Here is a 19,833-nt window from a genome sequence, read left to right on the forward strand (position 1 = left end):
CACACAAATTAAAGGCATAATTCAGAAAGGAGCATCAGCAGTGAAGTCAAGCTGTAAGCCCTGCTGTGGTGGTTTCGTCCTYTCGGTGCTTGGAGGGTTAAAAGGAAATGCTGGATATGCTGCTTGAAGCATGTTAAACTGGTAGGGAAAACTGCCCTTGGCATCACTATCCAAGCTAATTGATTTTTTTGTGTGTGCTGTAGAAAATGACAGTATGAATGCTGAAGAAATATCAAAGGCCTGCTTTACCATGGAATGCTAATATAAATTCTTTTCTGCATTGCCATCTCCTGATTTTAACTTGAATATTCCGTACTTTTAAAAAATGTATTCATTTAGAAATTAATTTCTATACCAAAATGTTGGTCTTTCAAAGGAAATGCAGTGCCTGGAGTCATGGGGGCAGTCTGTCCTGTCTGCTCCTGCCGTTCGCGCTGGGGTGAAYGGCTCAGGAGCCTGCAGCCCAGCTGAGGGACAGGGGCCTCCAAAGAGCACCCAAGGGAGCAGTGAGGGGAGCASAGAAGGGCCTGGGTGGGTGCCTGGTGGTGGCCTAAGCCGAGCCTAAGGCGGGCACAGAGCCCACCAGAACGAGCACAGCGAGGGCATCAAACCCTTCCACACCAGGCTGAGTCAGTGCAACTAGCACCACCATCCAGCTAATATCCAAAAAAGAGCAAATATTGAGATGCAGAGAATCCTGAAATGCTTTAAGGAAACTTGCCAGGTCTATCAGTAAGTTACATTTTACTCAAGAACCTCAATAAGTCTTTGCTTCTCATATCCTGGTTAACTTTTCCTATAAAAAGCTTTTCTTTCCAGTCAGTTCTCCATCCTAATTTGAGAAATGCTTTGCAGCTTCCCAACCCTAATCTTCTGTCTGTAAGTATCAGTCCACTTGGATGTAAGCTACGTGTTCAAGTAGGCATCACAGATAGAACTCCAGGGATAAATCCCAGGTACCTGGTGGGCCGTCAGCTCCTAGAGGAGCATCCGCCCTGCCGTGCCCTCCCTTGCAGGCCCCGGGGGCATTTGGGGACCCGAGCCGCGCACAGACACGTGTAAAACCCGTCTGGGTGCCGGGGGGAGAGCGGCCGCGCGGCGCTCCCTCACCGCGGCTGCCCCACAGGCGCGGCGGGCTCTGCGCATGCGCGCGCGGCCGCCGCCGCGAAGCTTCTGGAGCCGCGGGCGCGGCGGCGCGTGCGCATGCGCGGCGGGAAGCGTGAGGGGCCGGCGGGGATGGAGGCGCCTGTGGCGGCGCTGAGCGGAGCTTGGCGTGTCCCGCGACCAGGGGAACTCGTGGGGTTGTTGGGCTGGGAGCCRGAGAGACGCTAAAAGCGTAGGTCGCTGTGGGAAGAGAGATACTTCCCCATCRTAAGCAATTTTTAAGCATTTTCTTTTTGTAAAAAAGTGTCTTTTCCCTGAGATGTCCTTCAAGAAATGAAGGAGAGCATGCCTTGGTGAAGAACAAGGGGCATTCTAGCACCTGTAATATCTCTTTGATTTATGAGGCTTTGCTTGTGGAGTGATAGGATTTATTATGCTTAAAGTGGTAAATAGCAAAATGACTGCTCTGGAACTTCATAGGCTTGAAGATGTTTTTAAGTGGTTGAAAAAAAAATCCTTAAATAGGTTAATAGCAAGACTTTAACTTGGAAAGGTGGAATGGGAAGGAAAAGGAAACMATTAAAGCTTAAATAGCTTAGTTTGCAGGACAAGTTCCCATCATGAGCAAGCCCAGGTGTATTCCCATCTGGTTGTGAATGTACCTTGGGAAGTGCAAGAGGGTACAGGAATTAAGAAGGCAGTTTCTTACTCATTGTGGTTGAAATAACCAGGGCTTTAAAACAACAGAGGGAGAGAAATGAGTCGACAGAGCGGACCTACCRTGTTTAATAGTTTTGTAGCAGTTGTCCTTGTCATTTTCCTTCCCATGTTTTATAGGAAACAGACCAAAAAGGGTAACYGCTGATGGTGGGTGTGAAGCAGCCTCTTTCGAGGCTGACTTGTGTGTCTCAAGCTCTTGAGTGTCACTGAATTCCTGGCTTGCCTGATTAATGTTGATAATATTTTTTTTCTCACTATCATAAGTCTGTTCCTTTTCTTCCTCTACATTAGTATTGCTGTCAGCCTGTTTGTTCCATTAAAGGGAAGGATACTTCCCAGAGATTAACCACGCATGAGTTTCCCAAAAGTATAAAAGGAACATTTTGGATGGGACAAAAAATGGGGATTACTTATTTTTTACAGATACATGCCTGAATATATGGGATAAATTTAGCAGCATAACGCATTCTTTTCTTTCATAATAGGAAATTGAAATTAATGTGTATTGATTTTTTTTTTTTTTTGTTTATTTTATTACAGGATTGTACAGTGTATGAAACAGAAAATAAAATTCTTCATGTGGTAAGTAATACAGATATTTTGCTTTGGAACTTTCTTGGTTCTATGCCATGATAGATTTAGAAATCTTTTTAAAAGCTACTGTAAGATAATAAAGTTTCTTATTACTTCATACAACTACTTGCAATGAATGGCATCAATTGCTAAAAGCTACAGTGTTCACAAACAAGATCAAATAGTTAATAGTAGTTAAAATTTATTTTCAAGATCAACATGAGGAGAAAGAAATCGAGTTGTATRTTCCCTTATCCTCTGAAACTGCCTACTACCAGCCAGGTTAAGTCATACTCCAGTTGTTCTAGATTTAAYACTCCAAAATGTGTTCTTTTTAGCATCAATATAATGGCATGGAGCCACTCAATATTAGTAAAGAAGATAATTCTTGATATAGTCCAGCTTCCCCTGAGAAGCTTTACTTCTCATGATTCCTCCCAATTTTTCTGAGTCTTAGGGAAGATGGTTTAATTTGCTGAAGGAACTGCTCCTGCAAAGCTTATATTCTCTTTCCTGAATTGGATGTAGTTCAAATTTAAGGCTTAAGAATCAGCTTGCTTCTGGCATTTCCCTAACCTGTGTTTGTTTTATATTAGCAGGCAAGACCAGATACTCCCTGTCATTCCCCACCGTTACACGGGTCCCTTGAGTAATGCTGTGTTATGTGTGCAGCTAATTACAAGTGCTTAGTTATAGTTCTGGGGTTATTTAGAAGCTTCGCAGTACTCTGAGATGGCACATTCTTATTAGTGTTCTATATTGCTGGTGAGGAATCCCAGCAGCGGATCCCTCCGATGCACTATGTGGCATCCCTGGTTGTCAGCAAAGCCTCCTCTGAAAGATGACTTCACTACTCGGAGAAAAGTGATTCAAAAGGGATGGAAGAATCCTGTGCAAAGCTATTGATTAGATGTTGGTCTTTAAGCGCAAGGCTGCAGGCTTCATATTTTCGTAATATTGGCAGAAAACAGTACTAACACTGAGATGAAGTTAAAGCTTGTGTTTAAAGTGAGCTCTCAAAGGATTTGCAAGTTCTGATAAGCTTTTGACAAGCTCTAACCTAATGCTTGATTTTTTTTAARACCCTTTTACACATATTCTACTTCCAGCAGGGATTAAAATACGTACTAAATCATTGATGTGCTCTTGAATTCAGAAGGTGTGCAGTGACTTTTATTTAAGAAAAAAAGCTTACTATTGCAAACCAGCTCTTGAATAAAGAYTTCTAAAAGCACCTGAAATCTTGTGGGATTTGCCAAGTGTGGGTGTGCACACAGTCTACATGTGGGTGCAAACACAGACCCCTTAATCCATGACAAAATTTTGCTGTATAAACATCTGTAGCAGGAATGTTATTTTTAGCCTTTCTCACTGCCCTGGATAGAAGGCTGAAGAGACAGAGGAGAGGAGAGAAAAGCGACATTCCCTTGAAGKATTCCGTAGACTTTGGCACGCTTCCACTGCTGAGTTGTAGTCTAGACTGTAGCCTGAGTGCAGTCCYGTGGAGCTGCTTGATGCAGAGCATCCAGGCTCTGAGATTCAGCCTCTTTACCATCCAACTGTAGGGAAGTGAGAAGGATCACCATTATTTCTGCCTTGTTTAGCATCATCTGCCTCTTCTCCATATTTCCCAGCAGATTCTTTACATCCAGTTAAAAGCAACAGTCCATATATTGCTTTTAAATAATCAAGGATCAGTTATTTCTTCACCAAAACCATCTGTTACCATTTTCTACTCTATGACTTCCTAGCCTCTTAGCAGATACCATCGCTTTGGCAGTCTTTTGCTCTTTCAAATCACTAGTCAAGTGCTGGTTGCTATCCAGAATCAAGCACAGTCTGTGGGAGTAATACATCAAAAATTGGCCCCTGGGACTGATGTCCCTGAACTGTTTGAAGGTGAGCACGTTCTTTATTGCYTTATCCTGACCTGTCAGATCATGTCAGTAATAAATCCCTTGGAGTTCATGCTCTTGAATTAAAATTGAGCAGAATTCTGTCACAACTTACCTCCAGACATTTTATAGGACTGTGTTTGCTAAATTTTACTGAATGCTTTAGAGCCATTTGAGGTTGAAAGACAAAAGAGAACTGATGATGAGAATATAGAACCAGTTCATTGTGGTCAACAGTGCATCATGTCTTAGTATAAATGGTGTTACATTCAAAATTTTATTGTGTACAAAAAGTGAACAGTATATGTGGATCCAATATTTTATTGCCAGTCTGATAATATGAAGGCAGAGCCAGTGCTAGTCACCTACATACCACTAATCCAAAATTTTTAATTAAAAAGCCAAAGGGGGAATTACTAAAGTGAATAAACTACCTGCAGGTCTTACTGTCTTTTAGTAAGCTGTCCCTTATAGCTGAGGCTCTTCTGGTCATCATGATCCTGGAGGTCACTGGCCGGGGTCTTGGCTCGGTAGAAGGGCTGGGGATGCTCTCAACAAGGTGCCTCCTCCAGGGAGAGGATAGAATTGATGGTGTCAGTTTCTTACCCTTCTTTCCTCAGATTTAGGGTTCTCTTAGGGAGTTGGTTTGTACATGCCTTTTTGGTTACTGTAACTCGTAATTAATCTGTAACTCGTTATTATGCTACAGTTTTTGCTTGCTCATAGACTCTAGCTGCGCTTCTGCCATATCTGGTATGCTAATTATTATCGCGTTTGATAAAGGATAATGAGATTAAACAAATTCCAGGCATTAGGGGTAGTGAATAAGGTCTGTGCTTGACCRTAGGACCACTGGTGGCCTTGCAGCCTGCGGTTGTTTGATAATATTACCACCTATGTACAGTCCTACAAGGCTGCAGTAGGAGATTTGAATTAGGAAGAMAGATGAGTGAGTTTAAATTTTTAAATGTCATGTGGAGTTTTGTTTTATTTTTAAAATCAAGACAAAAGGTCAGGAATGAGATTTACACGTGAGAGAAGGACTTGTAAAATGATGTTTGCTTTTCTGTTTGGTTACCTGAGAGCCTCGGTGAGCTACGTGTTTGTTTGAAGGAGGGCCACAGGAGGCAGTTGATGCCTAGGTGATGTGGTGGCACGTGTGGAGATCCCTTCTCTCACTAGTTGTGTGGGTAGGTTGTGTCTAATCCACAGCCCGGGTGTGACAGGAGAAGATGAATTAAGAAGGAGGAACCTTCAGCATCACTTAACAGATACCACAGAGCTCCTCTGAGAGTCAGGTTTTCTTGTGTGGGTGTCTGCTCAGCAGCATCAGTTCTTCATACTAATATAGTACACTTGCATTTAAAAGTAATGCGGTAGTAGCTCCTTCTGTCTGCTATAAATACGGATAATTGTTCACTTCTAGCCATAGGGCAAACATAATAGTGTCTGTCGCGTTCAGAATGCTTCTGTGACATACTAGCTTGCATGAATTGCTTGAGACTTAGTGTTCATAAATTCTGTTCTTGTTGTGCCCTGTTGAGAGAAACACAATAAAATAATTTAGGTCCTGGATAGTTTGTTAAGGCTTACATAGATTCCTTCTGCAGCAGGTACTGAACTTCATGAAGAACCCATTTTTGTTTGGAGCTTTTCATTGCTTTTGTCCTAAGCGTGGTGGTACTGCGCCACCTGCAGAGAGCCTGCTTGGCTTCTCTCCTTTCACAAGTGGTGCCCAGCAGTCTTTGGTCCTCTCTCAACTTGCTTTTTATGCAGAAATGTTCTAACATCTGTTAATGTATCTTGCCATATTCCTAGTGCTACATCAAGCAGTGTTCCCTGTCCCTGTTATTTGTAAATTCTCCTCAAATGTTCCCACCTATACAGTCTTAGCCTTTGCATTATTTATAACTTGTGCCGGGCCTCTCACATCTGCTGAACTATTTTCAGGYTGAAGTTTTTAAGTACTTTAGTACTTAAGTTTTTTACTAAAGTACTTAAGTTTTTGATATACTTCAATATTGTCTTGATGCTAAAATCCTACATAGATTTTTCTGCATCTTGGCAAGATCTTAAAAAAACACGTAGTTTTGCTTGAGAGAACACTTGAGAGAACACTTGAGAGAACTTTGCTTGAGAGAACAAAGTATTTACATGTCATAACAGCAAAGTGTTGTCTCCAAAAACAGAAAGTGTTCCCTGAAATTCAGTCTGTGCATGTGATATAGAAAAAGGGGAAGGGGTAGGAAAGTGTGCAATCATATCTGAATTCTGATGCAACTAAAATTGAAAAGCTAGAGGAAAACACAGGCATAAAGCCATGGGTTTGTATGTAAAATAACAGTAAAGTACGTTATTGAGCTGGTTTCCATATCCCTGATGAGCAAAAATATCTGAAATACTGTTTAAGGGTTTTGTTCCAAAATTAAAATTACTGGTGTTACCTCTGTTATTTTGTTGATATCTAGATGCAGCCGTGCATGCCTGACTGCGATGCTTTGCATCTTGTAGCTGATAGAAAATTACATAGGCAACATCCAGTACTTCACACTTGTACTTGAATTTCCAGATGAGTAAATAAACACCAAGTGAGCATATAATCCATAAATTCAGTCAGTTTATTTATTCATTGTGAAGACTTTATTTGTTTTAACTTGCATGGATAGTGTCAAATGAGATATTTGAAATCCTTATGCTTTTAAAAAYGCTTAAAATAAAACTTCTCTTAAGGGATTTTGCTACCATTTGCTGTAATTAGGGAGAATGACAGTGTAGTCCCTGAAGGAAAATAGAGGCATACAACACAACTTCAACCAGAAGACCATTCTGAGATTCATTTAAATGAATAGTTTCAGATAAGGATCATATATTTTTAGGCCTACTTTTTTTTTTGAAGGAGCAGTTTGAGCAACACATGCAAATGTGGGAATAAATCTTTCCACATGGAGATTCTCTAAGAGTCTGGAGCAGTTGCTTTCTGGTAGGTGGGCATTCTGGTGGGCTTTGGTGAATTGGTTTTATCAGTTTGCATCATTGTTACCAACAATGAAACAGAGTTCCTACTTCACAGGAGTTTTGTGGCATTACCATTGTAAGATCCTTACCTAAAAAGCAGTATAATAGAGAATATAATTATTACATAATCACAGTGATTTAGATTATTCACTAAAGSAGGGATTTCAAAGTCGCATGAGAGTTTTCCTTAAACAGGAAATGGAGTAACTAAGGCACTTTTCTGTCAGTCTTACTTTAAGCAGAATTCACCCTGTGTTATCAATGATATTATGGTTGCTGTCAATATTTGATAGCCAAAAAACCCCACATCTTTTTTTAATACAAGTTTCACTTGATTTCCATTCCAATTCATTCAGTGATATATTGTAAAGAAAATGAAGTGCTTCGGACAAAGTATCTGTACATGCATGTATATTATTTGGATATAAACAGWTTCTTTTTAACATCTTGTTCTTGACTTTTATATATGGCAATTTAGTTCTTGACAATTWTTATTTTTTATGCTTCTAAGCTTCTATGCTTCTAAGAGCCAAAATAGGTAGCTCTCAAAATAAACACTTATTTGCAAATACTTTTAGTTAATATGAGAAATGACATTGTGCTTTCCTTTGTAGTGTAAAACATTGTCTGGGATTTGTGACCACATTATCTCACTCTCATCTGATTCTCTGGTGTCACAGTCAGCACATCTCGAGGTGGTTCATCTCACCAGCATTATGCCCAGCGAGGGTTTGGTAAGTAGCAGAGCTACGTTTAATTGTGGAATATTGAATGTATGCCTAAGTTTTYTAAGGTAATTTCAGATTTCAGCTTTTTTTCAAAGAATACATATTTTATTAACAGGGTTTTAAGATGTATTTATGTAGGGCTTCATATGTTATGGGTAACTATAGGAGCAACAAAAGTACAGTTTAAAGTCCTTTTACAGCTGTATTACAGTTTTGGAATATGTCAGAGTAGTTCATTTTGTTTGTTTATGTGCGCATATTTTGGGATCAAGAACAATTAGAGTGCTTTGAAAATGAGTAGTTCATGGTCTGTTCCTTAGGCTAGCATTAAAATTATTGCATGCTTCTTTTGCAATTCAGGCTAAATAAAACTTTCAGAAGGATGATCTCAGAAACAAATACCTTAAATTGTATGTACTTGTTCACTGAACAGAAGAGTAAAAATCATTTGCATGTCCCAGCTGYTCTACGTTAGTAATGGGTCATAGCATTAAAATTATCTGCAGTGTTGATTAAAAAAAAAAAAAAAAAAGATAGTTATTGGATTACTACTTCAAAACACTGATGAGCTGTTACACTTCCTTGGACAACTGATTTTTGTGGGATTTTAGGGTACAATGGATCAAAGCTTCTCTCTCAAAGCTTCTCTCTCTCCCCTTACTACTGCTCTAAACTGTGGGCATTTTAATATCGGTAGAATTGAGGAGATTTAGGGATTGTACTTGAAAACTTAAGATACTATTAAAATCTAGGTTATAAAGTAGCACTGCAAACACTGGGGTGTTCTTGTGTCTTCTCTGGAAGAGACAGATGCCTTTCCCAGYGGTCCTGTGAGGCAGGAGTTTCCTTCAAAGGCTTGTCATTCARTACAGGAATAAATTTAAACCCTTAAGACCTGGCTGACCAAGATACTGTTTTGTTCTTGCCTGTCCTGTGGTCTGTGGCTTGTTCCCAGCTGCCCAGTTTTCTCACAGAATATCAAAGGGAGAGGGACTGTGCTGTTCGGTGCTGCAACCTGGGCCCTACCACTGGTTGGAAGAACCATAATGTAATCGCCAAAATAGTGATAAATTTTATAGCCAGTGCAGCTGCAGTAAGTGGGCCCTGCTGATGAAGGGCATGCTGTGGTTGGAACTGCTGCTCAAATGTCTTCTGGGTGAGGTGAAACCACCACGAATGACTGAGTTCACTGAGTGCCCTAGTTGTGAGGGCAGTGTAACACGCTAGCTTGGCAAGCTCCTCGTAAGGTTCCGTTTTGCTGAATCTGTGTTCTGTTTAGAAAAACGTATGAAACAGCACTATAAATGGGAAGAGAAGATAAATCRTTCAAAAAAGCAAACAATTGAGATCAAATATAGGACAGAGTAATGAATCACAAACAGCGTTCTCATGATTGCAGGTTTTTTCTACAGGATCTGTGTTCCATACAAGAGAGAACTGAGTGCTATTCACTGAACAGCAAGTATCTAGAGGTCCATTTTTATCCTTGCAGTCCAGTGCATAGATGAGGTCTTACTTGCCACGTTTCATCTAAGTTCTGCATTCTCTTGGGTTACTGATTTCATTGAGGCCTTCTCACGTGTTTCATGGATGGTGATAATTTCATCCTTGCAACATGCTTATGAAAATTACATTGAAATACTAATTTTATAGATAGGAATCTCATGCAGAGAACAKTTTTTTGTCAAAATTGTAAGTCTTGTTCAGGATTTAAAAGGAGATAYTTTGTGTATGTATTTTCAGATACAGTCTGTGTGTAATTGTTTAGCAAAATTCTGCATCATAATACATTTTCACAAAAGTGACTATGTCATTTGAATAGGTTCAGTTCTAACATTTTCTGACTTCCTATTCTTGCATTTTCAAGCTTTCCTGTTTCTCTTTCCTAAAATATCTTCTTATCCTGTCTGCTTTTTAGTTTTAACTAAAGTAAAAACAGTAAAGTTAAAACAGTATCTCTTCCTTTTTATTTTTTTATCATATGTGCCTCAGAAGAGGCATAGTGCTGTTACATTAAGAGCTGTTAGCTAGACAGGAGAAGAATTTATGTTGGGAAGAACACATTCTAGGTTCATGTGTGATATGGAGAGAAATTGGAGAGGACAATTGGAGACAATGAAAGAATCATATCCCACTGAGACAATCGCCTCTCTGGAGCCCAGGATGGGTTCCAGGATCCGGACTTGCATCATTTGTGCKCTTTTGGTCTGAAGCCCGTTGGCAAAACACGTGTTCTACTATTCTTAGCTTCTGATTATCCCATTTTATTTTGTAGTTAATATGGCCAAGATCCGTGAGATGGTTGGTATGCAGTTTTTGTAAAAGAAAAAGTGAGAATAATTAACTAAGAAGAGTATATGTTCGTTTCTCTCAAATTTTATAACAAAAGTTAGTATGATTGAAATAATGATTGTATATACCCTTTTATAAAATAGTAGTTAATAAAATAATTGAAGGTTAAGGCCTATGTAAAGATATTATAGAATAAGCAGAAGAATATATTTGCTTTGAATATGCTCAATCAATATGACTTTTTTTTAAGCCACAGATAGAGGAGAAAATAATTGCAAATGATATCTCTTTATCACAGTTCCAGTAGTGTCAAAATAGAATCTGCCCRGTTATTCCTTTTTGGGCTTGGGAAAAAGAGGCTTCGGGCTTCCATTTTCCCACTGCAGTATTGAGTTGCATTATTTGGCATATAACTTGCCTTATTGGACAGAACATTTTTTCAGCCTGAATTCTGATTCTTTTCTAGGCTTATTAACCACACAAAAAAAAAAAAAAAAAAAAAAAAAAAAGCCTATTGTAGTGGAAAGAGAATAAAGGAATAATGAACAAAAAGATGGCCAGTAGCCTGTTAAGTTGAAGCAAGGTGCAGCTGTTTCACTCAGTTCAGGCTGTGAGCACTTGCATGCTTTTACTTGGTTTATAGAATTAACAGCCCTCTAGTTTTGACCACATTTTTCAGTTTCTAAGTCAGAGGTAGATGATTTTTCCTTTTTCCATTAAGTTTGATGAAGATGATTCCTTAAAGCTTTTGTTTATATCCATAGCACAACTTCATAGATGTATTTGAGCAATTTAAACATCAGAGAACTTGCAACACCGGAGATCATCACTTAAAATAAGCCTGGAGATTTAAGCCCTTAAAAATGGGAARTAGGAGGAGTGTCCCCAGCCCTAAGATAACATTGACATAAGAGTGTCCTTCAGAAAGAATACATGTTCTAAGTGGTGTTATCTCTCTGAAGACAGCATTTAAGTTTGAAGGCTATTACTGTTGTTTCAAATTTGTTACTCCTTTTACATCACTAATAAAGCAGTCAAGCGGCGTATATTTTAAAAATATTCAAAAACGTCATGTGCTTTTACGCTGATGGAAGTTGTGAGTTCTGCTCAAAACCTTTGGAGAGTAAGTGTGTGTGTTAAAAAAACACATAAAATAATTACTGTAGTCTATACATTTCCTTTTAATATATATGCTTGTTTTAACCCAGATTTGAAAATGCTGTTCCACGAGGGTTCCTGCCAGTCTCTTGAAATGTCATTGTCATTAAAACAGAACAAGGATACTTTTTTTTTTATTACTGTGCAAACATAATTGCTTTGTTAGCTAGAGATATTAATTACTCTTCTTYCTCTCTTTGTCAGGGAATGTACATCAAGTCAACGTATGATGGGCTACATGTGATCACAGGAACAACTGAAAATGTAAGCTTCTTTAAAAGACTTTTTATCATGCATAAAAGTATTTTCTGTACATTTGCAGTGTATTTTATAATGCAAAAACTAGCTTTAAGAGAAAACACTTATACCCAGAGAACTTAAGAACACGGTCTTTATAAATACAACTAATTATTAATATTATTATTTTCTTGGATGGAGTTTCTTGCCTCTTTCAACATTTACTGCCCCCAGTCTTGAGCATCGAGTTAATGGTTTTCTCTTTTCCTAAGTCTCCTGCTGACCAGTGTAAGAAAATCCATGCAGGAGATGAGGTGATCCAGGTCAACCATCAAACTGTGGTAAGTACTTGGTAAATTCTGCTTTGCAGGCTTATCCTGAGGTTGAAAGCATAATAATTCTTTTCAGCAGCTAATTGTGCCAAATCATATTACTATTTGTACCTTCCAAAATACCATGATCAAGCTGATGCCCACTGAGGAAAGGCACAAGTTGAATGATTAACAAGCCCAGAAAGGTTAAGTCAAACTTGTTTTGTATAGTTGCTGTTCATTGTCATACCCCTTATATAAGGAGATCCCAGAATGTTTCATCTGCAGTTAAGAGCAATTCATTTTTATTAAAACTCTTAGGCTTTTCATTATGGTTTTGCCAGCTGGTTTACCCTTTCTCTTACACAGGTTCTCTTTAATCTACCTTCTCTTTATTCTGGGATTTATCTTCAAAATGCAGAAGTGCTGTAACAACCATGTAGTTGGAGTAATGGCCATTGGAGCCATGGAGTTGGTTGGATAGGGAGGAAGCATGCAAGATGAGATTAGAATATGGATAGGAATCTGTAAGGTTTTGCTTTTGTGTGCYCTTGAATGCTGAGTTGAAGGTGTCGGAGCTCGTGTTTTGCATGCTTCTGATTGCGTCAGGTCTGCAGGATAGTGTACTGTGTGAAACAGATTTCATTTTTATGACCTCATTAAGCAAAAAGCAACAAACGTACAAGCAAACAAGGCTTCAATCCGTTTTATGTGGACTACCTTAAATTGTTAGTTCTCTAGTTAATTAATTTGCTAGTTGGCTGATATGACTGGATAATTTGTTGATCTCGTAAAGTTATGAACAAAATAGTTTCCTAAAGAATGGTGAGAGAGCTCAGCCTTCCCCCTCTGTGGTGGGGGACATTCCCTGAGTTGTACTAGCAAACTGGGCAGCCTAGTGGATCTGCTGCAAAGGCCATTTGAGGGAGCTGATGTGTTTAAACTTTCCAGCTTCAAGTTTTGGTCTATACTGTCCCTATTAGTTGTTTCAGTTACCAGATTTATCTAATTTCCAAGTTAACAAGAAGTTAACTAACTGCAAGGTCAGCCGACCTCATTGTTTTTCATCTTTGAGTATCCATCTCATGTACAGGACAGGGTGGAAGATTATTTTATTATAGATTATTATTAAATTTTGTCCCTGTAGTATTGTCAGTCATAAGGACTTGTTCTCCAAAACAAAAATGGAATGAGTGATTTTGGAGCTTCTAGGTGCTGTGGAACACTTGTATTTCCCACAGTTTAGCCACAAATGCTGTTAAAATGAAGGCAATAATTTATATGAAATGCTTATAAWGTAGCCATTTATTCCTCCCCAAAATGAACATAGCAAGAGCAAAACTGTAAAACCTTGTTCTGTTTCTTTGTCATTTGAATAAGATAAAAATGTGAAAGAACTATTAAATTCTTACGATTGTAGTGCAAATATTTGCTCTTAAAAGTAGTATAATTTAGTTATTCTGAAAATATTGGTGCAAACTATCGCTCTTAGATACATCAAAAAGGTTTTATGAGTTGTCATAATCACAGTTTGAAATATRCATTAGACTGGTTTTCTCTGTCAAGCTTACTCTCTCAGAGTGACAGATCTGATTTAATCTTGAGTCCAGTCGAGTGAAACCTGTTCATTGAGCTTCTCGGCAATTGGTGTTCTGGGCAGCAACTCTTGTTTTCATGTGTGATACTACAGCAGGCCATGGCTTTGGATGTGTGTAACCACTTCCACTTAAATGACACAAAGCACACAGCTGYGTCAAGTGACATAAACCAGCTTCCTCATAAAAGTCCTCCACTAGTTACTAATTCTGAAGTTTATTATGGGCTAAAAAAGAGAGAAATGGCAAGYTGGTGCTCATGGAAACTTACTCTTCCTCTACAGTGGTTGAGAAAATCTCATTCTTTATTCTCAGTGGCTTTGGAGAGACGGCCGGTAACRCTGAGCTTTTTGTGCCAGAGGTTTCTGTCTAACTCTCCTGTCCCCATGGATGGAGAATTTTAAGGCCTTCAGTATCACTTTTGATCTTCAGGTCTGCCCTTTTAAGTCACTCACGGTGTGTCTTGCTGTGTGAACATGTTGTACTACAAGCTACACTTATCTGTTCCTCCTTCACCCATCACCGTGAATTCTCATGATCAGTATCATGCCTGCCATTATTTCCCCCTTGGTCCAGAGCTGAAGCATTTCCAAATTTCTTAAATTAAGCATGGTGATGGATTAATTTTAAAGAAGGATTTGGCATTGTTACGTGAGGTGAACATTACCCAGAGTATACGAACAACTTCCTTACTCATTACAGAACTTCCAGTGTGGTCAAAATATTACTTCTTTGTATCCTGTCATGGCTGTTGTCTCTGTTTCCGTATGAGTTTTCCACAGGGGCACACATACATAAAGCATTAGAAGTGCAGGTGAAAAAAGTAMAGCTGCTAATATTGCTTCTTTTGCCTGCTTTTACCTGTTGATTTGTAAGGGAGGTTCCATGCTTTCATAAAATATATATATATATATACGGGAGCAAAATGCAGACAGTGCTGCAGAAATGCTTTCTGTTGGATTTTGCTCTGCTTTGGATATTCTGCATACTGTAAGAATTTTCCCTGTCCTAACAAAGACATTTTTCAAGATAGAATTTTCTTTAGTGTTTGAGTAGTCTTTTAATTATGAATTCTGTTCAACATAATGTGTTTAGAAATCTTTTGAAGATGATGCTTAGATACAACCTTTTCATATTGCCACTAGTAAAAATACTTCCTCACACTTTTCTTACACTCCAGATGTGCTGCCATTCAGAGGGACCTGGACAGTCTGGAGAGTTGGGCAAAGAGGAACCTTCTGAGGTTCAACAAGGATATGTGCAGGGTCCTGCACYTGGGSAGGAATAACCCTRGRYACCAGYACAGATTAGGGATTGACCTGCTGGAGAGCAGCTCCGCAGAGAGGGACCTGGTTGACACCAAGTTAACCATGGGGTAGCAGTGCCCTCGTGGCAAGAAGGCCAGTAGGATGCCCAATGCATCAGGAGGAYGTTGCCAGCAGGGCATGSAAGGGATCCTGCCCCTCTGCTCAGCTCTGGTGGGGCCACATCTGGAGTATTGGGGGCAGCTCTGGGCTCCCCATGACAAGGGGGACTAGGAGGTTCTTGGTCGCTCTGCACTGGACGTTCCCTAGATGAGGAAGGGACTGGAACATCTCTTGTACAAGGAGAGACTGTGTTGGGTCTGTTTACTCTGGAGAAGGGAAGGTTGAGATTAATGTATAATTCATATGTATAAGTACATGAAGGGGGAATGTAGGGAGGAAGGGGCCAAACTGTTCTCAGTGGTGGCCAGTGACAGGACAAGGGGCAATGGATATAAGTTGAAACCCAGGCAGTTCCATCTGCGTGTGAGGAAGAACTTCACTGTGATGGTGCCCGAGCCCTGGCACAGGCTGCCCAGGGAGGCTGTGGAGGCTCCTTCTCTGGAGATCTTCCAAACCCACCTGGATGCGACCGGGTGCCCCGAGCTCTGGGTGTCSCTGCTGGAGYAGGGGGTTGCATTAGGTTATCTCTAGAGGGTTCTTCCAATCTCAGCCATTCTGTGATTCTTGATTAGAGAAAGGTTTTTTTAATAGATTAGGATCGTATAATTGACTATAGACATCATCTCATCTAGTTTTAATGAAACTAGACCATTGTATTTTGCAGATGAATTCACGTTTGCTTACTTACTAAGATCATTTGATTTTTACATTTTCAATGATGATCTTGCAACCATGTGATAAATTATTCCAGTAGTTCATGATTCTTATTGACAAAGGGAAAAAAAAATCCTGTCACATTTTGTTTGTAGTCTCCCTTTGTCTTGCATCAGCATCCAGTCCTTTCATCTTAATACATTTTTGTGTGTTTGATTGTCAAGCCTATTTCTTATTTAGATACCTTCAGGATCTAATCAAGTTACCTTCTCACCTTGTCGTTGATAAGCTAAGTAATCTGTGTAGTTTGAGTTTTTCATCATAAAGCCTGTCCCTCTTTGACGACCTCTACCRATTCCCAACTGAAACGCTTTGCCTATTTAACACGGAGTTACGGAGCTGTGCAGCAAAAGCAGATTCATCCATGCATATGGCAGTACCTCTGTGCTGAGATAGTCACCTGCTGAGAAATATCGCTGCTGCCTGCCTGTTCCTGAAGGCTTGTTCTCATTTTTCTGCAAATACAGGCAAGAACTTGGACTCTCCCTCCTTGGAGATACTGAAAACGTAATGGGTGTGGGGTCCAGGGCAACCTGTTCTGCTGCCCCTACGTGAGCAGGGGGAATTGTCCAGATGATCTCCAGAGCTGCCTTCCAAACCCAGCTGTTCAGGATTCTCTYGATTCTTCTAATTGACTTTTTCCTTTTAAAACAAAAACTGTGGTTTCCGTTTTATTTCGACTTCCTTGCTCCCCCTTTCCCCACCCCCTCAGAGGTCCATTTAAAGAGAAGAGTCAGAACCTGTTTTGAACCTGTAAGAGGAGGAAGTTTTTAAATGCCTTGGAGAAGATGCAGAGCTGGAAAGAATCGTGCAGTGCCTGCCATCCATTGCAGGCCCTACAGATAACAGCACTTGTAATTCTTAGGCCTTTCTCTGGGTTATAAAGCTGTCAGATAGACTTGGGGAATTTTAAGTGTGGCATTAAGCATTTTGGGATTGATGTGTCTAGAATACTTCGGCTGTATACTTTCATAATAATTGTTATTATTTATATAATTATTTTATATAAAACATTAACTATACTAAATAAAGGAGCTAGGAGGTGACTGTATTCATGCTCTTTGTTTTTTTAAACCCAGTATATAAACAGTACTAACAAAGTGAGATGGTATTTTACTTTCCAAATAACTTTTCAGTGTAGCTCAGAATTAAAATACATTCAAAAGTACCAAAGTTTACAAAATATCTAATGCAGCAGTTGAAATAGAAATAAAACATGGGATGTGGAATTTGGCCTGTCCAAGGAACAGTAATACAATTATGAAGATCAAAGCAAAATGTACTTTAGGCAAGAAATTAATTAAATCAGACTATTCACCACTAACTGTTAAGATCATTTTATTGTTGTCCAGTTTTCATATTTGCTTTTTTCTTCCTTCTCCTTGCTTATTAGATTCTCGTGTAAGAATTTAAGAAACTTGTAAAAAATAACTTCTGCATTCTAACTTTAACATCACACAGACTCTTTATTTTTTCCTAGCAGTATAAGCGGGCACTAATTCTATCAATACCTTGTAAAGATCAACAGATCTCTTACAGAATTATATAGAAGCACTAGTACCCTGCAGTATATTTACCGGTTTACTAAATTATATTATGTGAATAATATATTTTCTGCTATTGAAATAAAAAGGAGACTAAAATTATTTTTTTTAGTTGTTTTATACATGATTTTTGGTTGCCGACTTGGCATTGCCATATAGTGAAAATAGGGTAAAATGAAACTTAAGAGCAATTTGCCATAAGTAGTAGTGGTATAAAACATAGGAGAAGGAAAGAAACAAGCCATAACAAACATACAGATATACAGATATTCAGGAGTGAAGCAAAATTAGGTAACTTAGAGAAAAAGGAAAAGCCTATTAGTCAATAATAGGTAACACTTTGGAGGTAGTGCAGGGAGCAATGGATGATTAAAGACATGGAAAAATGTAGTGTTAGCTAAAACATAGTATAAACTTATGAGGAGTAGGTCAAGCTAATATTCTGCTTTTGATAAATCATTTTTCAAGCAATGCAAGTGTTACCAGTCCAACTATTGATCCAGCTGACTGACCATCTGTAAAATAACTTCATGTAGTTTTATATGGAAAAGTGTTGGATAAGAGAAAACTGATTTGGGGGAAACTGAGTTGGGGGAATTGTTTGTTTTTGAGGATTAAAATTTGGAGCTCATTTGTTAGAGCACGGAGCAATAAAAGTGCTTTTAATAATGCCTGCTGTAAGCTACATGCTACTCAAGAGCAAGTGGCAAGAATCCAGAAGTCAGAGTGGAGTAATTAGCCTCACGTTGACTTGGAGCCATGGAGATGATATGACTCAAAATGGCAAAGATGAACCTGAAATTAATCAGGAACATGTTTCCAGGAGAAAGTGTATTAATGCCATCGTCTTGACATTGATAAAACCTTGTCTGAAATACTGTGCAAAAAGCAGGTCAGTTGCAGGCCTCAAAAGTAAATTTACATTCATTAAGTATTAAAAAAGTGTTTCAAAAAGATACTGCAAAATATTGTAGTATCTGTCTTGCATGAAGAGATTGTATAAAGGCTCTTAGTTTGGTTAATCTAGGCAGCTAGGTATGAGCTTCATAGGGCCTATAAAGACTGGGAAGGAAAAGAATTTACTATGGTAAAGGTAAGCCATGGTGTTGAAAGAGGAGCGTCCCTACAAGCATCCATACATGAATTTGTGCTAAAATTTTAAAGTTTATTTTTTTTATTATTAACCAGCAATGCAATGAGATTCTGGAATGTATTTCTAAAATTAAGGAAAGGAGGAAGGAGCCTAAGCACCCTGTCCTTTTGGTTAGTGATGTACGAACGGATCCAAACAATTACTTAGCGTTTGCCTGCAGCTGTGTAGTGGGTAACTGGACGTGGTGGCCTGGAGGGATGTGTTCCATCCTAGCTGCTGTGTGAGCTCCTTGCTGGGCTATCTCTGAAYGGCGCTTGGTTTTAAATGCTGTAGCTGCATTTTAATGGCAGGTGAGATTATCCTCTGGAATGAAGAATGCTCTGTGCTCATGATCAGCAGCCTAATACCCTTTCACACTGCTCACTGTATATTGGATTTTGGGCTTTAAGATCAGGTGTGTCAGGAACCCACGTTTTTCTCTAATAATCATTTCTGATTTCCATGTTAATGCAATTTGTCTTGATTTGCCCCWCCCCAATCTAGGCAGTATTGTGAAGCACAGTAAATTAATAGCAGTCCAGAAGGATGATACTCTTGTTTCCTAATGAAAACTCTGTTTAGAAAATCCTGGTTTTATTTTTTTTGTATAAATATGAAGAAAGATGATACTCTTGAGATAGAAGTAAGTGTCCAGATGGGTTAGCTTATGTGTTACAAAAGCCTTGAGGGGAAGCATCTGTGCTGGTTAACGAAAGGTTTCAGTCCTACTGGAGTCTCAAAATAAAARTTCTTGTTTGCAGGTGGTATGCAGCATATTTACATGTGTTTTAGGTATTTAGTAAATACTGTTTTGTACATTTAATTTCCTGATGAAATGCCTAACAAGGAAGTAAACAAGTTGGTAAAGTTTCCGTTAGATGAGTGCTCAGTGTCTCTCCTGGCTAGGTAGGATTAAAGCTCAGCAAAAGATGCGGGGAGCAGAGCTTGCACAGCTCGCACAAAGAAATGAGGCTCTGACCTCCCCTTAACCCCCTCTTCCCTCTGTGAGATGCACTCTGTGTTTCTGTGCTCCTTAAATTGCCTTCATTCTTAAGAGTCCTCACAGTTTTTAAGGATTTGATAAAGCAGCCTGTGGATCCACACTTGCACTTCATCCCCAGGAAAAGCAAAGCAAACAGCTGGATTTTCTATCCAGTCACTCCAGAGCAGTTGGGCTGTGCTTTGTAAATGTATGGCATGATGCATTCTGAAAAATTCTGTTTGGAGGCCACTTCATGTCAAGGAAACTGGATGTCATTCCTGAAACCTTTTTTTTTTTTTYTTCTTCTTTTTTTTCYYTTTTTTTTCTCCTTTTTTTTTTTAATTCAGAGGAAAAAAACATATTTTATTAGTCTAATTTTAGTGTTAACTTTAATTCATGGGTGAAA

The 19,833-nt window shown here is 39.1% G+C and overlaps 1 protein-coding gene across 1 annotated transcript in view; it reads left to right on the plus strand.

Moving 5' to 3' along the window:
* Positions 1-19,833, plus strand: part of LOC112944496 (connector enhancer of kinase suppressor of ras 2-like) — a 165,885-nt gene that overhangs the window by 94,457 nt on the left and 51,595 nt on the right. Inside the window, exons 5-8 of the mRNA XM_026035945.1 lie at positions 2,365-2,406; positions 7,922-8,041; positions 11,690-11,749; positions 11,995-12,063. Of these exons, the coding sequence (XP_025891730.1) occupies positions 2,365-2,406; positions 7,922-8,041; positions 11,690-11,749; positions 11,995-12,063 (291 nt within the window). The remainder of the gene's footprint in view (positions 1-2,364; positions 2,407-7,921; positions 8,042-11,689; positions 11,750-11,994; positions 12,064-19,833) is intronic.

Source organism: Nothoprocta perdicaria, unplaced genomic scaffold (assembly GCF_003342845.1).
Source record: "Nothoprocta perdicaria isolate Ctin4 unplaced genomic scaffold, notPer1 scaffold_17, whole genome shotgun sequence".
NCBI lineage: Eukaryota > Metazoa > Chordata > Aves > Tinamiformes > Tinamidae > Nothoprocta > Nothoprocta perdicaria.